Raw genomic sequence first — 20,030 nt, 5'->3', positions numbered from 1 at the left:
TCACGAAAAAACATTCTCGGAATCAGAATGAAAGGTAAAAGCAATCCAAGAGTTATTAATGCTTAAAGTGACAGTGGTCAGATGTGCAAAAAATAGCCGGGTCCTACACTGAAAATTGGCTGGGTCCTTAAGGGGTTAATCTGTTTTTCTTTCAGACCCGCCCACCTGGATTGCTTTGATACTGGGGCACTCTTATCAATTTGGCCAAGAGAATGGCAGTTCTTAGGCCTTACTCCCTTAATTTGGGATTTATCCCGGACCAGGTCTGTTTCTTCTGGGCGGGCAAGGGTGGGTTATGTTGGCAGGAACTGTTTGACCTTTGTCTCTCTATAGCAGCTAATTGGCCGGCTGTTGATGCATGCAGGCGGCAATGATTTAGGCAAATCTAAAACCTTCCTCCTGTTTCAGGATTTTAAATACCGTATATCCTGGCGTATAAGACGACTTTTTAACCCCGAATTTTCTTCTGAAAAGTCGGGGGTCGTCTTATACGCCGGGTATTTTGGTCCGGCATAGGAATACTTATGATTATCGGGCCGGCTCCTGTGTGCGGCTGCAGGCGGGGGCCGGCCAGAGCATGTACAAACTAATAACTGTATACTTAAAAACCAGGGTGCCTCCAGCTGTTGTGAAACTACAACTCCCAGCATGCCCGGACCGGCAAAGGCTGTCCGGGCATGCTGGTAGTTGTAGTTTCACAACAGCTGGAGGCACCCTGGTTTTTAGCATTCATGAATTAGTTTTTACATGCTCTGGCCGGCCCCCGCCTGCAGCCGCACACAGGAGCCGGCCCGATAATCATAAGTATTCCTATGCCGGACATCCCCGTGTCCCGAAAAATCTTTTCGAGACATAAGGATGTCCACAGGTCACTTACCATTCCCCGCCCGCCGCGCGTCCTCCTCCGGTCCTCCTGCGGTCCTTCTGCGCTTCTCCACCGCTCTATGGTTATACGCACGGGACGTCAGTGACGTCCCGTGCGTATAACCATAGAGGCACAGGAGGACCGGAGGAGGGCGAGCGCGGCCGGGGCCTGGTGAGTGACCGGCGGCGCGTCATCTACAGTGTTCCGATCACCGCTTCTCTGGTCCCGGGACTGCTGCTATGGTCCATAGGCCATAGCAGTAGATTGTGACCCCGGGCCGGAGGAGCGGTGACCGGAACACTGTGGGGGGCAGTACACAGACATACAGCCTCCAGCCATACACTCTATATGGCTGGAAGTTGTATGTCTGTGGGGAGAGCTGCCGACCTAATGTGGGGGAGCTGCTGACCTAATGTGGGGGAACTGCCCACATAATGTGGGGGAGCTGCCGACCTAATGTGGGGGAGCTGCCGACCTAATGTGGGGGAGCTGCCGACCTAATGTGGGGGAGCTGTCGACCTAATGTGGGGGAGCTGCCGACCTAATGTGGGGGAACATGCTGCCGACCTAATGTGGGGGAACATGCTGCCGACCTAATGTGGGGGAACATGCTGCCGACCTAATGTGGGGGAACATGCTGCAGACCTAATGTGGGGGAACATGCTGCCGACCTAATGTGGGGGAACATGCTGCCGACCTAATGTGGGGGAACATGCTGCCGACCTAATGTGGGGGAACATGCTGCGGACCTAATGTGGGGGAACATGCTGCCGACCTAATGTGGGGGAACATGCTGCCGACCTAATGTGGGGGAACATGCTGCCGACCTAATGTGGGGGAACTATAAGGTACTGTACATCGCGGTTGGAGGGGTAGTCTTATACGGCAAGTATATCCCAAACTCTTTATTTTAACTGTAAAAGTTGGGGGTCGTCTTATACGCCCAGTCGTCTTATACGCCGGCATATACGGTAATTATTTCTGGTTTTAAATAAAGTATTCTGTTCTTGCATACTGATTTTTTCTTTTTGTCAAATATGTTTTTATTGGATTTCAAAAAAGAAGACATATCACTGTAGAAACAGGCAGACGCAGCTGCACTTCTTAAGGGTAAGAAAACACTTGTACTAAGCAAATAACAACATCTGATATATTAACCCAGGGCAGGGTCTCTTCAGCATAGCAAGAGGTTTCTAATAACAATAAGTAACAAAAACGAGAGAGTACCAAGGAGTGTAGGGTGAAGTTGGGATGAGGTGGGGCATACTGATGTTTTCTGAAATCATTCCTAGACTGGTTTGGTCTTCTGGGCGTCTCCACTTTTTAGACCGCATCCGTAGGAGGTTAAATAGAGGTATGACGGGGTTCATGCCCAAAGTAGGAGGGTTTTCTTTTAGCACATTGATTTTGAGGGTTTTGTACCCTGGCTGTATCCTTTGGATGGGGTACACATATCTGATATTGGCTTGGATATCTTCAATTTAGACTTACAGTCATTGTTAGAAAAGGCCGCGGTGGTGGGGGTGCATGCTGCTGCTTAGGGCATGCATTTGGGGTGTCACCCAGTAAGATCTGGACAGACTGTTGATTTTATTGTGGTACTGTTGGTTTGATGATGTTTTCATTACATATGAGTTTTATGGTTATCTTATTAAAATCAATTTTTATTTATTGATTTATTGGTTGACGTAACTTGCTTCACTCATCCTCACACAAATGAAGCAAGTTACGGCAACCAGGTTTTTATACCTTAGCATTATGGAACCATAGACTTATTACAAATTAACATGCTATGGCAAGTGCAATTTATCTGTAGTTCCATCAATATGAAACTAGTGCAATATTCTGAACTGGATAACAATACTGGGAATGTATGCTAATTGTCTACAATAGAAGTGTGTGATATTAATCTGCAACATTAACATTAATGTGCAACCTTCATGGAATAAATTAAGTATGCATACATGGATGGGAGGGAGTGATATGAGGACATACCAATACTTTCCCCATGACAACACACACCTACCTAATAGCAACACTGTGATACTATATTTGGATTGGAACAAGATAATTGTCCCTCCAGAGGTGTATAACAATGCACTATAATTTTAAATATATTATGCATTACCAGCATGGAATGAACTATTTTTTTTATTAACCCTTTGATTATACTAACATGGGATATGTGAGATGCCGCTAATCTGGTACTGCATCTGGAAATGTTGAACCATATACAGGCGTGCTAAGAGTCCCTGGATGTCTTGATCTATTTGTATGTGCACTTATATATCACTAATCATTATATGCAGTGTGTGGACAAATGAGATGTCTTTTAATGAACATTGTTACATAGATATATGGGTACATGTGACTATAGCACTCTATGCCTCGAGTGTGAACACCTATGATGGCGGTTGGAACAAATTTTCTATTATTTTTCTTGTTTTATATGTATTTTTGAGTGATCTTAACATGGATTATTAAAAGTTATATTTTATCATTTACTACTCATCAGTGCATTATAAACTTATCCTATTCACCAGGCTGTATTGATAATCTGATCAATAGGTTAGATAATGTCCTATATAGTTTAACATTTAATTTGACTAAGGGCCATTGGTAGATCCTTGATAAAAAAAACTGCTGCTGCAGCTCCACAAGGTTTGTTTTAGTTCACACTGTGCTTTTTTTTGGCTCTGCCACATTTCAGGGATTAATGGATCTAAATAACAACATGGTAAATACTAGGCATCTTATCTCCGTGTGTCATTTTGTCATCAACCCAAAACTGGGCAGATCATGGCAGACTAATCTGAGCAATTTATCTATGTCATAAAAGTGATGGATGAAGGTGGTGCCATGCAAATTGCTTATCTGGATTATAGCAAAACCTTTGATACAGTTCAAAGTAAAAAGCTGATGGATAAGTGACTTAAAATTGGACTTAATTCCTGGATAGTTCGGTGGATTACAAGAATAGTTACAAGCGGTTTACCATAAGGTTCTGTATGTGTTCTATGAATGACATAGAAGGTTTGCCCATTTTCTTTTGAGGAGGATTGATACCCCTGGGGATGTCTGCAACATTATTTACTGGAAATTTGTTTAATCCAGTAGAAACAGCAGTTCAAATTTTCCAAATAGTTTCGGAAAAGAGATTTGTATAGTATTGGCAGTTTTGTGTTAGTGAAGACTTCAGAAGAGAAGGATTTAAGGGTAGTGATTCCAGACAGTCTTAAAATGAGTCACCAGTGCACCCCTGCAGGGGAAGCAAGTAAATACCTGGCTGTATAGGTAGAGTAGTGTCTCCCTACCAGAGTGCCTCCAGCTGTTGCAAAACTACAACTTCCAGCATTGCCCGGACAGCCTTAGGCTGTCCGGGCATGCTGGAAGTTGTTGTTTTGCAACAGTTGGAAACACACTGGTTGGAAAATACTGAGCTAGAAGAATAAGCTGTAGGAACAGAGAGATTTCAATATCACTGTATAGAGCTCTGACGGTGACTGGCTGTGAGTATTCAGGAACCGAGAGATCCTATAGATCTACCGTCTAGACTGCTCCAAGCCAAAAGGACTCAAAAATAGGACAGATCTGTTTCTCCATTATTTATGATCTGATCACTATGTTAGATAATGTCCAATATAGTTCAAAATTTTATTTGACTGAGGACTATTGGCAGATTGGCTCCAACAGATTTTGGCTGTCTGGACATGCTGGGGGTTGTAGTTTTGCAACATCTAGAGGCACCTTGGTAAAAGACACTGCATTAAAACGAAGGCTTCCAAGGCAGTGTTCCACAACCAGGGTGCCTCCAGGTGTTGCAATACTACAACTCCCGGCATGCCCTGGCAGCCAAAATCTGTTGGAGCATGCTGAGAGTTGTAGTTTTGCAACAGCTTAAGGTACATTGGTTGGGGAACAATGCCTTACAAGCATTTCAAGGCAGTGTTCTACAACTAGGGTGCCTTAAGGTGTTGCAAAACTACAACTCCTAGCATGTCCAGACAGCCAAAGGCTTTTTGAGAATGCTGAGAGTTCTAGTTTTTCAAAAGCTTGAGGTACATTGCCTTGAAATGCTTGTAAGGCAGCATTCCCCAACCAATGTACCTCAAACCGTTGCAAAACTACAACTCTCAGCATGCTCAGATTTTGGTTGTCTGGGAGGGCTGGGATTTGTAGTTTTGCAACATCTAGAGGCACACTGGTTGTAGAACACTGCCTCGGAAGGCTTCTAAGGCAGCATTCCCCAACAATTGTTCTACAACCAGGGTGCCTCCAGGTGTTGCAAAACTACAACTCCCAGCATGCCCAGACAACCAAAATCTGTTTGAGCATGCTGAGAGTTGTAGTTTTGCAACAGCTTAAAGGGGTTATCCAGGAAAAAACTTTTTTCATATATATCAACTGGCTCCAGAAAGTTAAACAGATTGGTAAATTACTTCTATTAAAAAATCTTAATCCTTTCAGTACTTATGAGCTTCTGAAGTTTAGGTTGTTCTTTTCTGTCTAAGTAATCTCTGATGACACGTGTCTCGGGAACCGCCCAGTTTAGAAGAGGTTTGCTATGGGGATTTGCTTCTAAACTGGACGTTTCCGCTTCTAAACTGGGCGTTTCCCGAGACACGTGTCATCAGAGATTACTTAGACAGAAAAGAACAACCTTAACTTCAGAAGCTCATAAGTACTGAAAGGATTAAGATTTTTTAGTAGAAGTAATTTAAAAATCTGTTTAACTTTCTGGAACCAGTTGATTTATTAAAAAAAAGTTTTTTCCTGGAATACCCCTTTAACCCCTTAACGACGCAGGACGTATATTTACATCCTGCGCCGGCTCCCGCGATATGAAGCGGGATCGCGCCGCGATCCCGCATCATATTGCGTCAGTCCCGGCGCTAATCAACGGCCGGGACCCGCGGCTAATACCACACATCGCCGATCGCGGCGATGTGCGGTATTAACCCTTTAGAAGCGGCGGTCAAAGCTGACCGCCGCTTCTAAAGTGAAACTGAAAGTGACCCGGCTGCTCAGTCGGGCTGTTCGGGACCGGCGCGGTGAAATCGCGGCGTCCCGAACAGCTGATCGGACACCGGGAGGGCCCTTACCTGCCTCCCCGGTGTCCGATCGGCGAATGACTGCTCCGTGCCTGAGATCCAGGCAGGAGCAGTCAAGTGCCGATAATGCTGATCACAGGCGTGTTAATACACGCCTGTGATCAGGATGAGAGATCAGTGTGTGCAGTGTTATAGGTCCCTATGGGACCTATAACACTGCAAAAAAAATGTAAAAAAAAGTGTTAATAAAGGTCATTTAACCCCTTCCCTAATAAAAGTTTGAATCACCCCCCTTTTCCCATAAAAAAAATAAAACAGTGTAAAAAAAATAAAAAATAAACATATGTGGTATCGCCGCGTGTGTAAATGTCCGAACTATAAAAATATATCATTAATTAAGCCGCACGGTCAATGGAGTACGCGCAAAAAAATTCCAAAGTCAAAAAAAGCGTATTTTGGTCACTTTTTATACCATTAAAAAATGAATAAAAAGTGATCAAAAAGTCCGATCAAAACAAAAATCATACCGATAAAAACTTCAGATCACAGCGCAAAAAATTAGTCCTCATACCACCCCGTACGTGGAAAAATAAAAAAGTTATAGGGGTCAGAAGATGACATTTTTAAACGTATAAATTTTCCTGCATGTAGTTATGATTTTTTCCAGAAGTGCGACAAAATCAAACCTATATAAGTAGGGTATCATTTTAACCGTATGGACCTACAGAATAATGATAAGGTGTAATTTTTACCGAAATATGCACTGCGTAGAAACGGAAGCCCCCAAAATTACAAAATGGCGTTTTTTTTCGATTTTGTCGCACAATGATTTTTTTTTCCATTTCGCCGTGCATTTTTGGGTAAAATGACTAATGTCACTGCAAAGTAGAATTGGCGACGCAAAAAATAAGCCATAATATGGATTTTTAGGTGGAAAATTGAAAGGGTTATGATTTTTAAAAGGTAAGGAGGAAAAAACGAAAGTGCAAAAACGGAAAAACCCTGAGTCCTTAAGGGGTTAAGGTACATTGCCTTGGAATGCTTGTAAGCATTCCCCAACCAATATACCTAAAGCTGTTGCAAAACTACAACTCTCAGCTTCCTCAAACAGATTTTGGTTGTTGGGCATGCTGGGAGTTGTAGTTTTGCAACACCTGGAGGCACCCTGGTTGTAGAACAATGGTTGGGGAACCCTGCCTTAGAAGTCTTCCAAGGCAGTGTTCTACAACCAGGGTGCCTCCAGGTGTTGCAAAACGACAACTCCCAGCAAGCCAGCATGGGGGTTGTAGTTTAACAGCTGGAGGCTTCCTGTTTGGGAACACACTGACACAAAGGGTCTGTTCACATTATAGATTTTTAACATGCCTTACAAACAATGTGAACAATACCACACTTACCAAACTTCTTCTTGATCATAACCCATTTTTGTGTTTTTCTCTTCTTCTCATTTTAGATCCGTGTATGCAGAGGACTATGTCTAATTCAATGGACTACATCGATGAACAGCATTGTTTTCTATTTAGATAAAACGGTTAGCAAGGGTTTGTAGGGTAGTATTCCACCGAATCTGATGTAGTCTCTGCATATACGGACCTGAAACGAGAAGAAAATAAAAACCTTGAAAAATGGGTTAGTACATTAACTGCACCTCTGGGAAGAGCACCCGTAACGCAGTGTGTTTCCAAACAGAGAGCCTCCAGCTGTTGCTCAACTACCTTAACTTCAACCAAGAATCCAGTTAAGCAACAATTGGAGGCTCGCTGTTGCTAGCCAAAGGCTGTCTGGAAGGTTGAAAAAAAGACAAGAGTTCTTCGAGTTCAATGTAAAACCCTACTATGTTGGTCCAGAGGAAGGTAATCCCCCCATGAGGCTGATGCCAATTGCCCCATGACAGAGGAAAAAATTATTTCCAACTTCAATATGAAAATCAGAATAAGTCCCTGGATCAACATTCTATTGACATAAATCTAGTTTCCATAACCTGTAATATTATATTATTCTCGAAAAGCATCCTGCATGTACAGATAACATAACATCCATAAGGAAGCAAAGACTCATAAGCTTCTACCTAAAAAAGACTGATCATTTTTGTTTAACTTCCTTAACTTTTTTATATGTATTTTATATTTTTTATGTATATGTTGACAGTATGGAAAATATGTGTCTGCATACATACAGTGGGGATCAAAAGTTTGGGCACTCCAGGTAAAAATTTGTATTAATGTGCATAAAGAAGCCAAGGAAAGAAGGAAAAATCTCCAAAAGGCATCAAATTACAGATTAGACATTCTTATAATATGTCAACAAAAGTTAGATTTTATTTCCATCATTTACACTTTCAAAACAACAGAAAACAACATAATGGTGTGTGCAAAAGTTTGGGCACCCTGCAGAATTTATAGCATGCACTGCCCCCTTTGCAAAGCTTAGACCTGCCAGTTTGATGGATTGTTCTCAATCATTATCTGGGAAGACCAGGTGATGTCAATCTCAAAGATTTTAAATGCCCAGACTCATCTGACCTTGCCCCAACAATCAGCACCATGGGTTCTTCTAAGCAGTTGTCTAGAAATCTGAAACTGTAAATAGTTGATGCTCACAAAGCTGGAGAAGGCTATAAGAAGATAGCAAAACTTTTCAGATGTCAATATCCTCTGTTCGGAATGTAATGAAGAAATGGCAGTCATCAGGAACAGTGGAAGTTAAAGCAAGATCTGGAAGACCAAGAAAAATATCAGACAGAACAGCTCGCAGAATTGTGAGAAAAACAATTCAAAACCCACGTTTGACTGCACAATCCCTCCAGAAAGATCTGGCAGACACTCGAGTTGTGGTACACTATTCCACTATAAAGAGATACTTGTACAAATATGGTCTTCATGGAAGAGTCATCAGAAGAAAACCTCTTCTACGTCCTCACCACAAAAATCAGCATTTGAACTTTGCAAATGAACATATGGACAAGCCTGATGCATTTTGGAAACAAGTTCTGTGGACCGATGAGGTTAAAATTGAACTTTTTGGCCGGAATGAGCAAAGGTACGTTTGGAGAAGAAGGGGAACAGAATTTAATGAAAAGAACCTCTGTCCAACTGTTAAGCATGGGGGTGGATCAATCATGCTTTTGGGTTGCATTGCATTACAGGGAACATCTGACGAGTAGAAGGAAAAATGGATTCAAAAAAATGTCAGCAAATTTTGGATGCTAACTTGATGCCATCTGTGAAAAAGTTGAACTTAAAGAGAGGATCGCTTCTACAAATGGATAATGATCCTAAACACACCTCGAAATCCACGGGGGATTACATCAAGAGGTGTAAACTGAAGGTTTTGCCATGGCTTTCACAATCTCCTGACCTCAACATAATTGAAAATCTATGGCTAGACCTTAAAAGAGCAGTGCATGACAGACAGCCCAGAAATCTCAAAGAACTGGAAGACTTTTGTAAGGAAGAATGGGCAAAGATACCTCAAACAAGAATTGAAAGATTCTTGGCTGGCTACAAAAAGCATTTACAAGCTGTGATACTTGCCAAAGGGGGCAGTACAATATATTAACTCTGCAGGGTGCCCAAACTTTTGCAGACACCATTTTTTTTTGTTTTCTGTTATTTTGAAAGTGTAAATGATGGAAATAAAATCTAACTTTTGTGGACATATTATAAGAATGTCTAATCTGTAATTTGATGCCTTTTAGAGATTTTTCCATCTTTCCTTGGCTTCTTCATGCACATTAATACAAATTTTTACCTGGGGTGCCCAAACTTTTAATCCCCACTGTAGTACATGATGATCATATCAGTCAGTGTAAGATGCAGTGGCAGATTTCTATAATCCCTTTCTCAGGGATACAATAAAAGATATTAGTGACTGGATTCCAGTAAAATACTTACATGTTAGTAACATAGTTCATAAGATTGAAAAAAGACCAGAGTCCATCAAGTTCAACCTATAACCCTAATGAGTCCCTACTGAGTTGATCCAGAGGAAGGCAAAAAACTCTCATACTAGAGGTAAAAATTCCTTCCCGACACCAAATATGGCAGTCAGAATAAATCCTTGGATCAACGTTCTGTCCATATAGATCTAGAATCCATAATCGGTAATGTTATTACTCTGCAAAAATGCATCCAGACCCCTTTTGAACTCTTTTATAGAGTTCAACATGACCACCTCCTCAGGCAGAGAATTCCACAGTCTCACTGCTCTTACAGTAAAGAACCCCCTTCTGTGCTGGCTTAGAAACTTTCTTTCCTCTAAACTTAGAGGATGCCCCCTTGTTATATATACAGTCCTGGGTATAAATAGATCATGGGAGAGATCTCTGTAAGGTCCCCTGATATATTTATACATAGTTATCAGGTCGCCCCCAAGTCTTCCTTTTTCTAAACTAAATAACCCTGATAATTCTGATAATCTTTCTGGGTACTGTAGTCCTCCCATTCCCTATATTACCCTGGTTGCCCGTCTTTGAATCCTCTCCAGCTCCACTATATCTTTCTTGTACACTGGTGCCCAGTACTGTACACAGTGTTCTATGTTTGGTTTGACTAGGGATTTGTACAGTGGTAGAATTATTTCCTTGTCATGGGCATCTATGCCCATATTGATGCACCCCATGATTTTATTTGCCTTTGCAGCAGCTGCCCGACACTGTTCACTACAGCTAAAATTTACTATTAACTAAGACTCCCAAGTCCTTATACACGTCCGTCATTCCTAGTGTTCTCCCATTTAATACATAATCCCAGCCCGGATTTTTCTTCCCGATGTGCATTACCTTACATTTATCAGTGTTGAACCTCATCTACCACTTCTCAGCCCAAACCTCCAACCTATCCAGATCCATTTGTAACAGTGCACTGTCCTCTATAGTGTTTACCGCTTTACAGAGTTTAGTGTCATTTGTAAAGATGCTACTTTACTATTCAACCCCTCTACAAGGTCATTAATGACTATATTTAATAGGACAGGACCCAAGACTGACCCCTGTGGTACCCAACTAGTAAAAGTCACCCAATAAGAATAAGTACCATTAACCCCTTAAGGACCCATGATGTACCGGTACGTCATGAGTCCGCTCCCGTTCTATAAAGCGGGGCCACGTAGCTAATAGAGCCTAGCACTGATCGCGGTGCCGCGCGCTATTAACCCTTTAGACACGGCTTTTGAACATGAACTCTGAAGTGAAAGTACATAATTGCCGGTTAGCTCAGGGGGCTGTTTGGGATGTCCATGGGGAAATCGCGGCATCCCGAACAGCTTGCAGGACAGCAGGAGGGTCCCTACCTTGCCTCCTTGTATTCGATCGCCGAATGACTGCTCAGTGCCTGAGATCCAGGCATGAGCAGTCAAGCGGCACAATCATTGATCAATGGTTTCCTATGAGAAACCATTGATCAATGTAAAAGATCAGTGTGTGCAATGTTATAGCCCCCTATGGGAGCTATAACAATGCAAAAAAAAAGTTTTAAAAAAAAGTGAATAAAGATCATTTAACTCCTTCCCTAATAAAAGTTTGAATCACCCCCCGTTTCCCAATTTAAAAAAAACAGTGTAAATAAAAATTAAAATAAACATATGTGGTATCGCCGCATGTGGAAATGTCCAAATTATAAAAATATATTGTTAATTAAACCACATAGTCAATGGCGTACGCGCAAACAAATTCCAAAGTCCAAAATAGAGTATTTTTTGTCACCTTTTTATATCATGAAAAAATGAATAAAAAGCGGTCAATAAGTCCGATCAATACAAAAATGGTACCACTAAAAACTTCAAATCACGGCACAAAAAATGAGCCCTCATATCGCCTCATACGCTGAAAAATAAAAAAGTTATATGGGTCAGAAAATGACAATTTTAAAAGTATATATTTTCCTGCATGCAGTTATGATTTGTTCCAGAAGTACGACAAAATCAAACCTACATAATTAGGGCATCATTTTAACGCATGGGCCTACAAAATAAAGAGAAGGTGTCATTTTTACCGAAAAATGTACTGTGTAGAAATGGAAGCCCCCAAAAGTTACAAAATGGCATTTTTTTATTTTTTATTTTGTCTCACAATGATTTTTTTTTCCGATTCGCTGTAGATTTTTGGGTAAAATGACTGACGTCATTACAAAGTAGAAAATAAGCGATCATATGGATTTTAAGGTACAAAATTGAAAGAGTTATGATTTTTTAAAGGTAAGAAGGAAAAAACAAAAATGCCAGAACGGAAAACCCCTGGGTCCTTAAGGGGTTAATAACCACCCTCTGTTTCCTATCACTGAGCCAGTTACTTACCCACTTGCACACATTCTCCCCCAGACCAATCCTTCTCATTTTATGCATCAACCTTTAAATGAGCACTGTCATGAAATTAAAAAAATTGATATGTTGTAGTACTTAAGTACTACAACATATCTCTAATATACTTTAATTAAAAAAAGTGATTTTAAAACAGTTTAAAATCACTTTTAAATTCGGCCACTAGGGGTCGCCCTCCTAGTGGCCGAATGCATTCGGCAGTGACGTCACTAGTGAATTTCGACTCATTGAAGCCTGGCAATGAGTCGTAATTCACTCACTGCGGTGCTCGCTCCCGCCTGTCAATCAAACAGGCGGGAGCGAGCGCTGAGAACAGAAGAAGTGCACATTGGCTCCCCTGCTCCCTGGCCTTGCACGCCGGCCCCGCCTCCCAGCATCCCGTCGCTGCTGTCCTGCCCATCTCCTCACTGTCCTGGTATGTCTGGGAGGTGGGGGGGGTGTTCGGATAGCGGGGCTCAGGGGAGGGGTAGCGGGGTTCAGGGGAGGGGTAGCGGGGTTCGGGTTGCGCCGCGGCCATGTATTGTTTTTAACACAGGGTGCCTCCAGTTTTTCCCCACTACAACTCCCAGCATGCCCTGACAGCCAATAGATGTCAGGGCAAGCTGGGAGTTGTAGTGGTGAAACAGCTGGAGGCACCCTGTGTAGATGAACTAAGGGCGGAAGTCCCCCCCCTGCAGACATCAGTGGCGTGGTGCCTGCTGGGGAAGTCTGCCTGGTAGTGAGCACGCTACCAGGCAGACAAAACTGCTTTTTTTATATTGTAAAAAAAAATAAATTAGGCAGGGAGGAGGTTAGGGATAGATTGGAAATAGGCAGGGACAGAGAGGGAAAAAAAGGGATGGTGGGAGCTACCCTTTAATGTGGCACCATATCAAATGCTTTGGAAAAATCCAGATATACAACATCCAGCAATTCCCCCTGGTCCAGTCTGGAGCTCACCTCCGCATAAAAGCTGATCAGGTTAGTTTGACAGGACTGATCCCTCATAAACCCATGCTGATATGGAGTCATATATCTATTTTTATCAAGATATTCCAAAATAGCATCTCTTAGAAAACCCTCAAACAATTTACATACAACAGAGGTTAAACTAACAATTCCTGGGGCCACTTTTTGTCCCCTTTTTAAATATTGGCACCACATTTGCCATGCGCCAGTCCTGTGGAACTGTCCCTGTAACTATAGAGTCCCTGAATATTAAAAATAGGGGTCTGTCTATTACATTACTTAATTCCTTTAGAACATGGGGGTGAATGCCATCTGGACCTGGTGATTTGTCTATTTCAATTTTTTGTAGGTGGCACTGTACTTCTTCCTGGGTTAGACAGGTGACCTGTACTGGGGAGTTTACCTTATCTCGCTGTATTTCACCTGGCATTTAATTTTCCTCAGTGAATACAGTAGAGAAGAATTTGTCTAATATATTTGCTTTTCCTGATCCCTGTTTATAATTTCTTCTTCATCATTTTTTAAAGAGTCAACACCATTTTTGACCTTTTTACTATTTATATAGTTAAAGAACAGTGGTTTGTTTTACTTCTTTTTGTAATAACTACATCATGCACTACTGAAAAAGTTAGGTATCTTTTTGCATAGCCTTAAGCTGAGTTCACGCATAGTATTTGGTCAGTACTTTGATCAGCATTTTTAACTAAAACCAGGAGTAGAACTTACACAGGGAAAGACTGAAAATGTCAAGAGGTTCTCTATGGCAAAGAAAAAAACGTATTAGCACTGGATTTTGGATTTCTGTGCACCCTTGAATTCTCTCCATACTGTCTGACTGCTAAACCTGTTTCCATGTTATTCAGTGCAATGTCACCAAGATACAGCCTGTTTCCATCTCCAAGGTGATATGTGAATCTAGAGGAGCTGTGGGCGAGGATCTAGATGTAATGCACCTTACACGTTCAGTGAACAACTACTCTATTTATTTTAACAATAAACTTATGCAACAATCATAAATCGTAATATCTAGGTCATACATACACATTTAGTAGCTATAATTGCAACTGAAAGCATCCTTGTAATTTCAGCCTACATAGGCCTCCTTTTTACAATAAGAGTAAAATATTCCCACATCCACACATAAGAGACATACGTACTTCAAACATACCAGTTTAATTTATATATATATATATATATATATATATATATATATATATATATATATATATATATATAATTGTGATAGCCTGGGGGAGTAGGGTATATGGGGTGTAGCTGTGCGGTGACTAAAGGGTGTCTTTTTTAACCCTTTCTATTTGTGATGCCAGGATGAGGGCTCCTCTGTAATGCTTGTCCCACTGCCACCCTTCCCAAGAGCAATAGGGAGGTATGCAATAATTGAATGTCCACAACCGGAGAGTTTGCTGAAAAGAGTTGGAACTTTTACTGAAGATTTTATGCAAGCTTCATAACAGGAACAGTCTCTATACATGCAAAGGCTCTCAGAGAATGACAGTGGTTGGGACCTTAAGCATCTTAGAGTCCATAGACTGATATGCGCTGTTCCACTGGATTTAGGGGATTTAGTTGCGGTCCAGTAGTCACGCTAGCTTTAGCGGGGATTAGTTTAGAACTCACGGTTTAGTTTAGGCTGAGTGCGGTAGGTTTTCTGGCCTAGCGTGTCTTTGAAAGTTGCGCAGATCCGTCCTGCTAGCCCGGCATCCACGAGAGCAGCAACCCAAGAGAGCGATAATTGGATACAGGTCCCTTATATGGGCAGGGGCTGTACTAGAGCTAATTGGTCCAATACTTCTGTCAATCACCTTTACATAGAATTATGGGTAGCATGTGACCCAAGGACCTCCAAAAGTCCTCTAACATACCATAGAGGAATTAACATAGTCGCATGACCGAAGGTCCTGCGACGCTAACAAGGTAAGCATACTATACATTATATTAAATATACACATTATTATTAAATACTGTATGTACATATAAACATCACAGAATTAGAATAGAAGAGAGGCGACTAGGGGCTGTCCCACCTGGGGGACCCTACCTGAGCATAGTTACTCTGACTTTGGGGACCACAATACAAGATATGGTATGCAATATGGTACCGGGACACCACATAATGATCTCTATATAGCAACAACATTTTTTACAGAGCTATAAAAGAAAAAATTTACTTTAAAGTGAAGTGTGACGTACTAGTATCATAATCACAACTTTACTACTGTATTAGTATTGCCTTGTTATTATAACCGCCTTGTTTTTATATGTTTTATTCTATGAACAGTCTGCTGAATAGGCTCTGCTCTTTTCATGCCATTTTATCTATGCTATCATAAAGATTTATTTAAAGCATATATTAAAATATCAGGGCTTACTTTGGATCTGTGAGTCTGGCGTGACAGGTTTTTTTATTTCTTAATCTAAAACTTTAACAACAGATTAACAAAAAAAAATATTTGGGGGGGGGGAATATTTTCACATTGCTTAATAAAGATTATAGAATTACATAATCAAAGTATCACATTACTTGTAATGCAAAATATGCCCACATTAGGGCTTCCACCTCTTCAAACCTTTTACATGCAGCCATTTATTGCATACGATTCTTTCCCATTTGCTTAGGAATACAAGACATTCTCATTGCACATAGAAAATGTTACACAGTCTAATTCATGTATGTACCAAGGGTTATATGACATTTAAGGCCACTTCCCTATTGGGTAGAAGCCAGTGTGTTTTATATCAGAATAAGGCGTGGAAACTAACAAAACTGGATATACCAGTCTTTTACAATAGGCAACATTTCATCTGCTTAACAATTGGCCGCTTTATCAATGAAGTTATCTTTGCAGTTCTTCATACTTCACAAGCCTCGTAGTCAATGTACTGATGAACTGCAGAGATTGCCAGTTTAGGATGTTATCAGAAAGTACGTTTGACAAGGAGACATTAGCTTACAGTCACATACAAAATCACAGACCATGCTTCTTAAATTCCAGAAAAACTATGAAGACTCATTTCAAAGCAATTACTTGGCAGTTTCTGGAAGTGCTGTTTTGTATTTTTTACAATGTTAATGGTAAAATGATTAGCAAGGGTTTGTAGGATAGTATTCCACCGAATCTGATGTAGTCTCTGCAAATATGGACGTAAAACGAGAAGAAAAGAAAAACCTTGAAAAATGGGTAAGTACATTAACGGTACCTCCCGGAAGAGTGCCCATAAAGCAGTGTGTTTCCAAACAGAGAGCCTCCAGCTGTTTCTCAACTACCTGAACTACAACTGAGAATCCAGTTAAACAACTCAGTCAGTGTAAGATGCCGTGGCAGATCTCTATAATCCCTTTCTCAGGGATACAAGAAAAGATATTAGTGACTGGATTCCAGTGAATTACTCAAATGCTAGTGGTTTGTTCTACTTCTTTTTGTAATAACTACATCATGCACTACTGAAAAAGTTAGGTATCTTTTTGCATATCCTTAAGCTGGGTTCACGCATAGTATTTGGTCAGTATTTTGATCAGCATTTTTAACTAAAACCAGGAGTGGAACTTACACAGGGAAAGACTGAAAATGTCAAGAGGATCTCTATGGCAAAGAAAAAAACGTATTAGCACTGGATTTTGGATTTCTGTGCACCCTTGAATTCTCTCCATACTGTCTGACTGCTAAACCTGTTTCCATGTTATTCAGTGCAATGTCACCAAGATACAGCCTGTTTCCATCTCCAAGGTGATATGTGAATCTAGAGGAGCTGTGGGCGAGGATCTAGATGTAATGCACCTTACACGTTCAGTGAACAACTACTATATTTATTTTAACAATAAACTTATGCAACAATCACAAATCGTAATATCTAGGTCATACATACACATTTAGTAGCTATAATTGCAACTGAAAGCATCCTTGTAATTTCAGCCTACATAGGCCTCCTCTTTACAATAAGAGTAAAATATTCCCACATCCACACATAAGAGACATACGTACTTCAAACATACCAGTTAAAAAAAATGTATATATGATCTCTATATAGCACCAACATTTTTTACAGAGCTACAAAATAAAAAAATTACTTTAAAGTGAAATGTGGCGTAGTAGTATCATAATTACAACTTTACTACTGTATTAGTATTGCCTTGTTCTTATAACCACCTTGTTTTTATATGTTTTATTCTATGAATAGTCTGCTGAATAGGCTCTGCTCTTTTCATGCCATTTTATCTATGCTATCATAAAGATTTATTTAAAGCATATATTAAAACATCAGGGCTTACTTTGGATCTGTGAGTCTGGCATGACAGGTTTTTGTACTTAATTTAAAACTTTACCAACAGATTTACAATGTTTTCACATTGCTTATTAAAAATGATAGAATTACATAATTAAAGTATCACATTACTTGTAATGTAAAATATGCCCACATTAGGGCTTCCACCTCTTCAAACCTTTTACATGCAGCCATTTATTGCATACGATTCTTTCCCATTTGCTTAGGAATACAAGACATTCCCATTGCACATAGAAAATGTTACACAGTCTAATTCATGTATGTACCAAGGGTTATATGACATTTAAGGCCACTTCCCTATTGGGTAGAAGCCAGTGTGTTTTATATCAGAATAAGGCGTGGAAACTAACAAAACTGGATATACCAGTCTTTTACAATAGGTAAAATTTCATCTGCTTAACAATTGGCCGCTTTGTCAATGAAGTTATCTTTGCAGTTCTTCATACTTCACAAGCCTCGTAGTCAATGTACTGATAAACTGCAGAGATTGCCAGTTTAGGATGTTATCAGAAAGTACGTTTGACAAGGAGACATTAGCTTACAGTCGCCTACAAAAGCACAGACCAGACGAAAATCACATGCTTCTTAAATTCCAGAAAAAACTACGAAGACTCAATTCAAAGCAATTTCTTGTTTTGGGAAGTGCTGTTTTGTTTTTTACAATGTTAATGGTATTTTTTATCACGGACTGTAACCTGGACTACAATAATCAGAATGGTAATTTAAGGAGTGAATATTGCAGGAGGTTTTACTACCATGAGTTCAAGCTTTTAGCCTCTGGGAGAAAGAACTGCTCCAGAATCATCAATGGGGACCTCGATGAGGTAAGGAACGCTCTCATTGACAATTTAATTGTTGCAAACAGAAGAGTACTCGCCACAGAAAGAGACTACATGGAAGTTACTAAAGACTGTACACATTTTAAAAAGATGAGAAAATATGTCCTGTTTAGTTTTAGTGACGAGGAAACAAATTATCCCATTGCCTATTCCATGGTGATCCATAGTGACATTGAGATGTTTGAAAGGCTCTTACGATCAATTTACATGCCTCAGAATGTCTACTGCATACATGTCGACATGAAATCTTCTGAAACTTTTTTTGAGGCAGTAAAAGCCATAGCGTCATGTTTCCCCAATGTATTCGTGTCATCTAAACGGGAATCTGTAATCTATGCCTCTTGGTCTCGTGTCCAAGCTGATCTATATTGCATGGAGGACTTGTTGAACAGCAATGTAGACTGGAAGTATCTTATAAATACCTGTGGAACAGATTTCCCTTTAAAGACAAACGCCGAAATGGTTAAAGCATTAAAGCTTTTAAATGGCAAAAACAGCATGGAGTCTGAAATACCGCCTTCATATAAGAAGATACGATGGGAATATCACTATGAAATTAAAAATTACCCAGTGAGGACCAGTATACAAAAAAATCCGCCACCCTTAAATACTCCAATTTTTAGTGGCAATGCTTATGTAGTGCTTACCAGAGACTTTGTGAAATCCTTGTTTGAAAACTCTTTAGCAAAAGAATTAATAGAATGGGCTAAGGACACATATAGTCCAGATGAGTATATTTGGGCTACTCTGCAAAGGATACCCGGAATGCCCGGATCTGTACCGAATCACATCAAATATGATATGTCAGACTTAAATGCATTGGCCAGACTAGTAAAATGGGAAAGTCTTGAAGGGGACATGGAACGTGGAGCCCCTTATTCTGTGTGCACCGGAAAGCACAGAAGAGAAATATGTGTATATGGAACCGGGGATTTGCACTGGTTGGTCCAGCAGCACCATTTCTTTGCTAATAAATTTGATCCACGTGTTGATGATCATGCCATCCAGTGTTTGGAAGAATATTTGAGATACAAGCTGTTCTATGGAAAAAATGTGTAATTTGTATCAAAGTAATAATTTATTAATTGCACCTTTTCTTAATATTGAATTATAAACTATTTTATTATCTTATGTTCAGCAGATAGTATTTATTATGGATCATTTATATGATTTCTATCAATATTTAACAGAAGCCATAAAGTTATATTTACCAAAGAAAAGAGAAGATTAAAAAAGCTTTTCTCAGACTGATGCAGCAACTTTGTAATGTTAAACCACTAAATCAGATATGTCCAACTTTCATACATAAAGGCATATACTATAAGGGTGCATTCACACATGCGTATTTTTGCTGCAGATTTTCGCTCCCCATTGACTTCAATGGACAGCAAAATCTGCTAAAGCAAATCTGCTTTAGCAAGTTTGCTGTCACAGATTTTGCAGCCCATTGAAGTCAATGGGCAACAAAATATGCAGCAGCAGCAGCAGCAGAAATGCACACGTTTGAACACACCCTAAGGGTTTTTCATTGTGTATATGTGGCTGTCACATTGTGTAGATGTGTAACAGTTGGTTAACCCTCTGTGTGCCCTTATGTAAAATACTGTAGGTACTCCACTTTAAGAAAATGTCTGTTAATATTATACTTTTTTTGCCATTTTTTAAAATTTCACTGATTCAATTAAATATACACCCTAAAGCAGTGGTTCT

The 20,030-nt window shown here is 40.2% G+C and overlaps 1 protein-coding gene across 1 annotated transcript; it reads left to right on the top strand.

Moving 5' to 3' along the window:
* The first annotated feature begins 18,059 nt into the window (after positions 1 to 18,059).
* On the top strand, positions 18,060 to 19,379 carry GCNT3 (glucosaminyl (N-acetyl) transferase 3, mucin type). Its single transcript, XM_056569284.1, has one exon. It carries the CDS (start codon positions 18,060 to 18,062, stop codon positions 19,377 to 19,379), a length of 1,320 nt encoding a protein of 439 aa, XP_056425259.1.
* The last annotated feature ends 651 nt before the right edge of the window (positions 19,380 to 20,030 follow it).

The sequence above is a fragment of the Hyla sarda genome, chromosome 4 (assembly GCF_029499605.1).
Source record: "Hyla sarda isolate aHylSar1 chromosome 4, aHylSar1.hap1, whole genome shotgun sequence".
Taxonomy (NCBI): domain Eukaryota; kingdom Metazoa; phylum Chordata; class Amphibia; order Anura; family Hylidae; genus Hyla; species Hyla sarda.
This window is presented reverse-complemented; position numbering and strand designations above follow the sequence as displayed.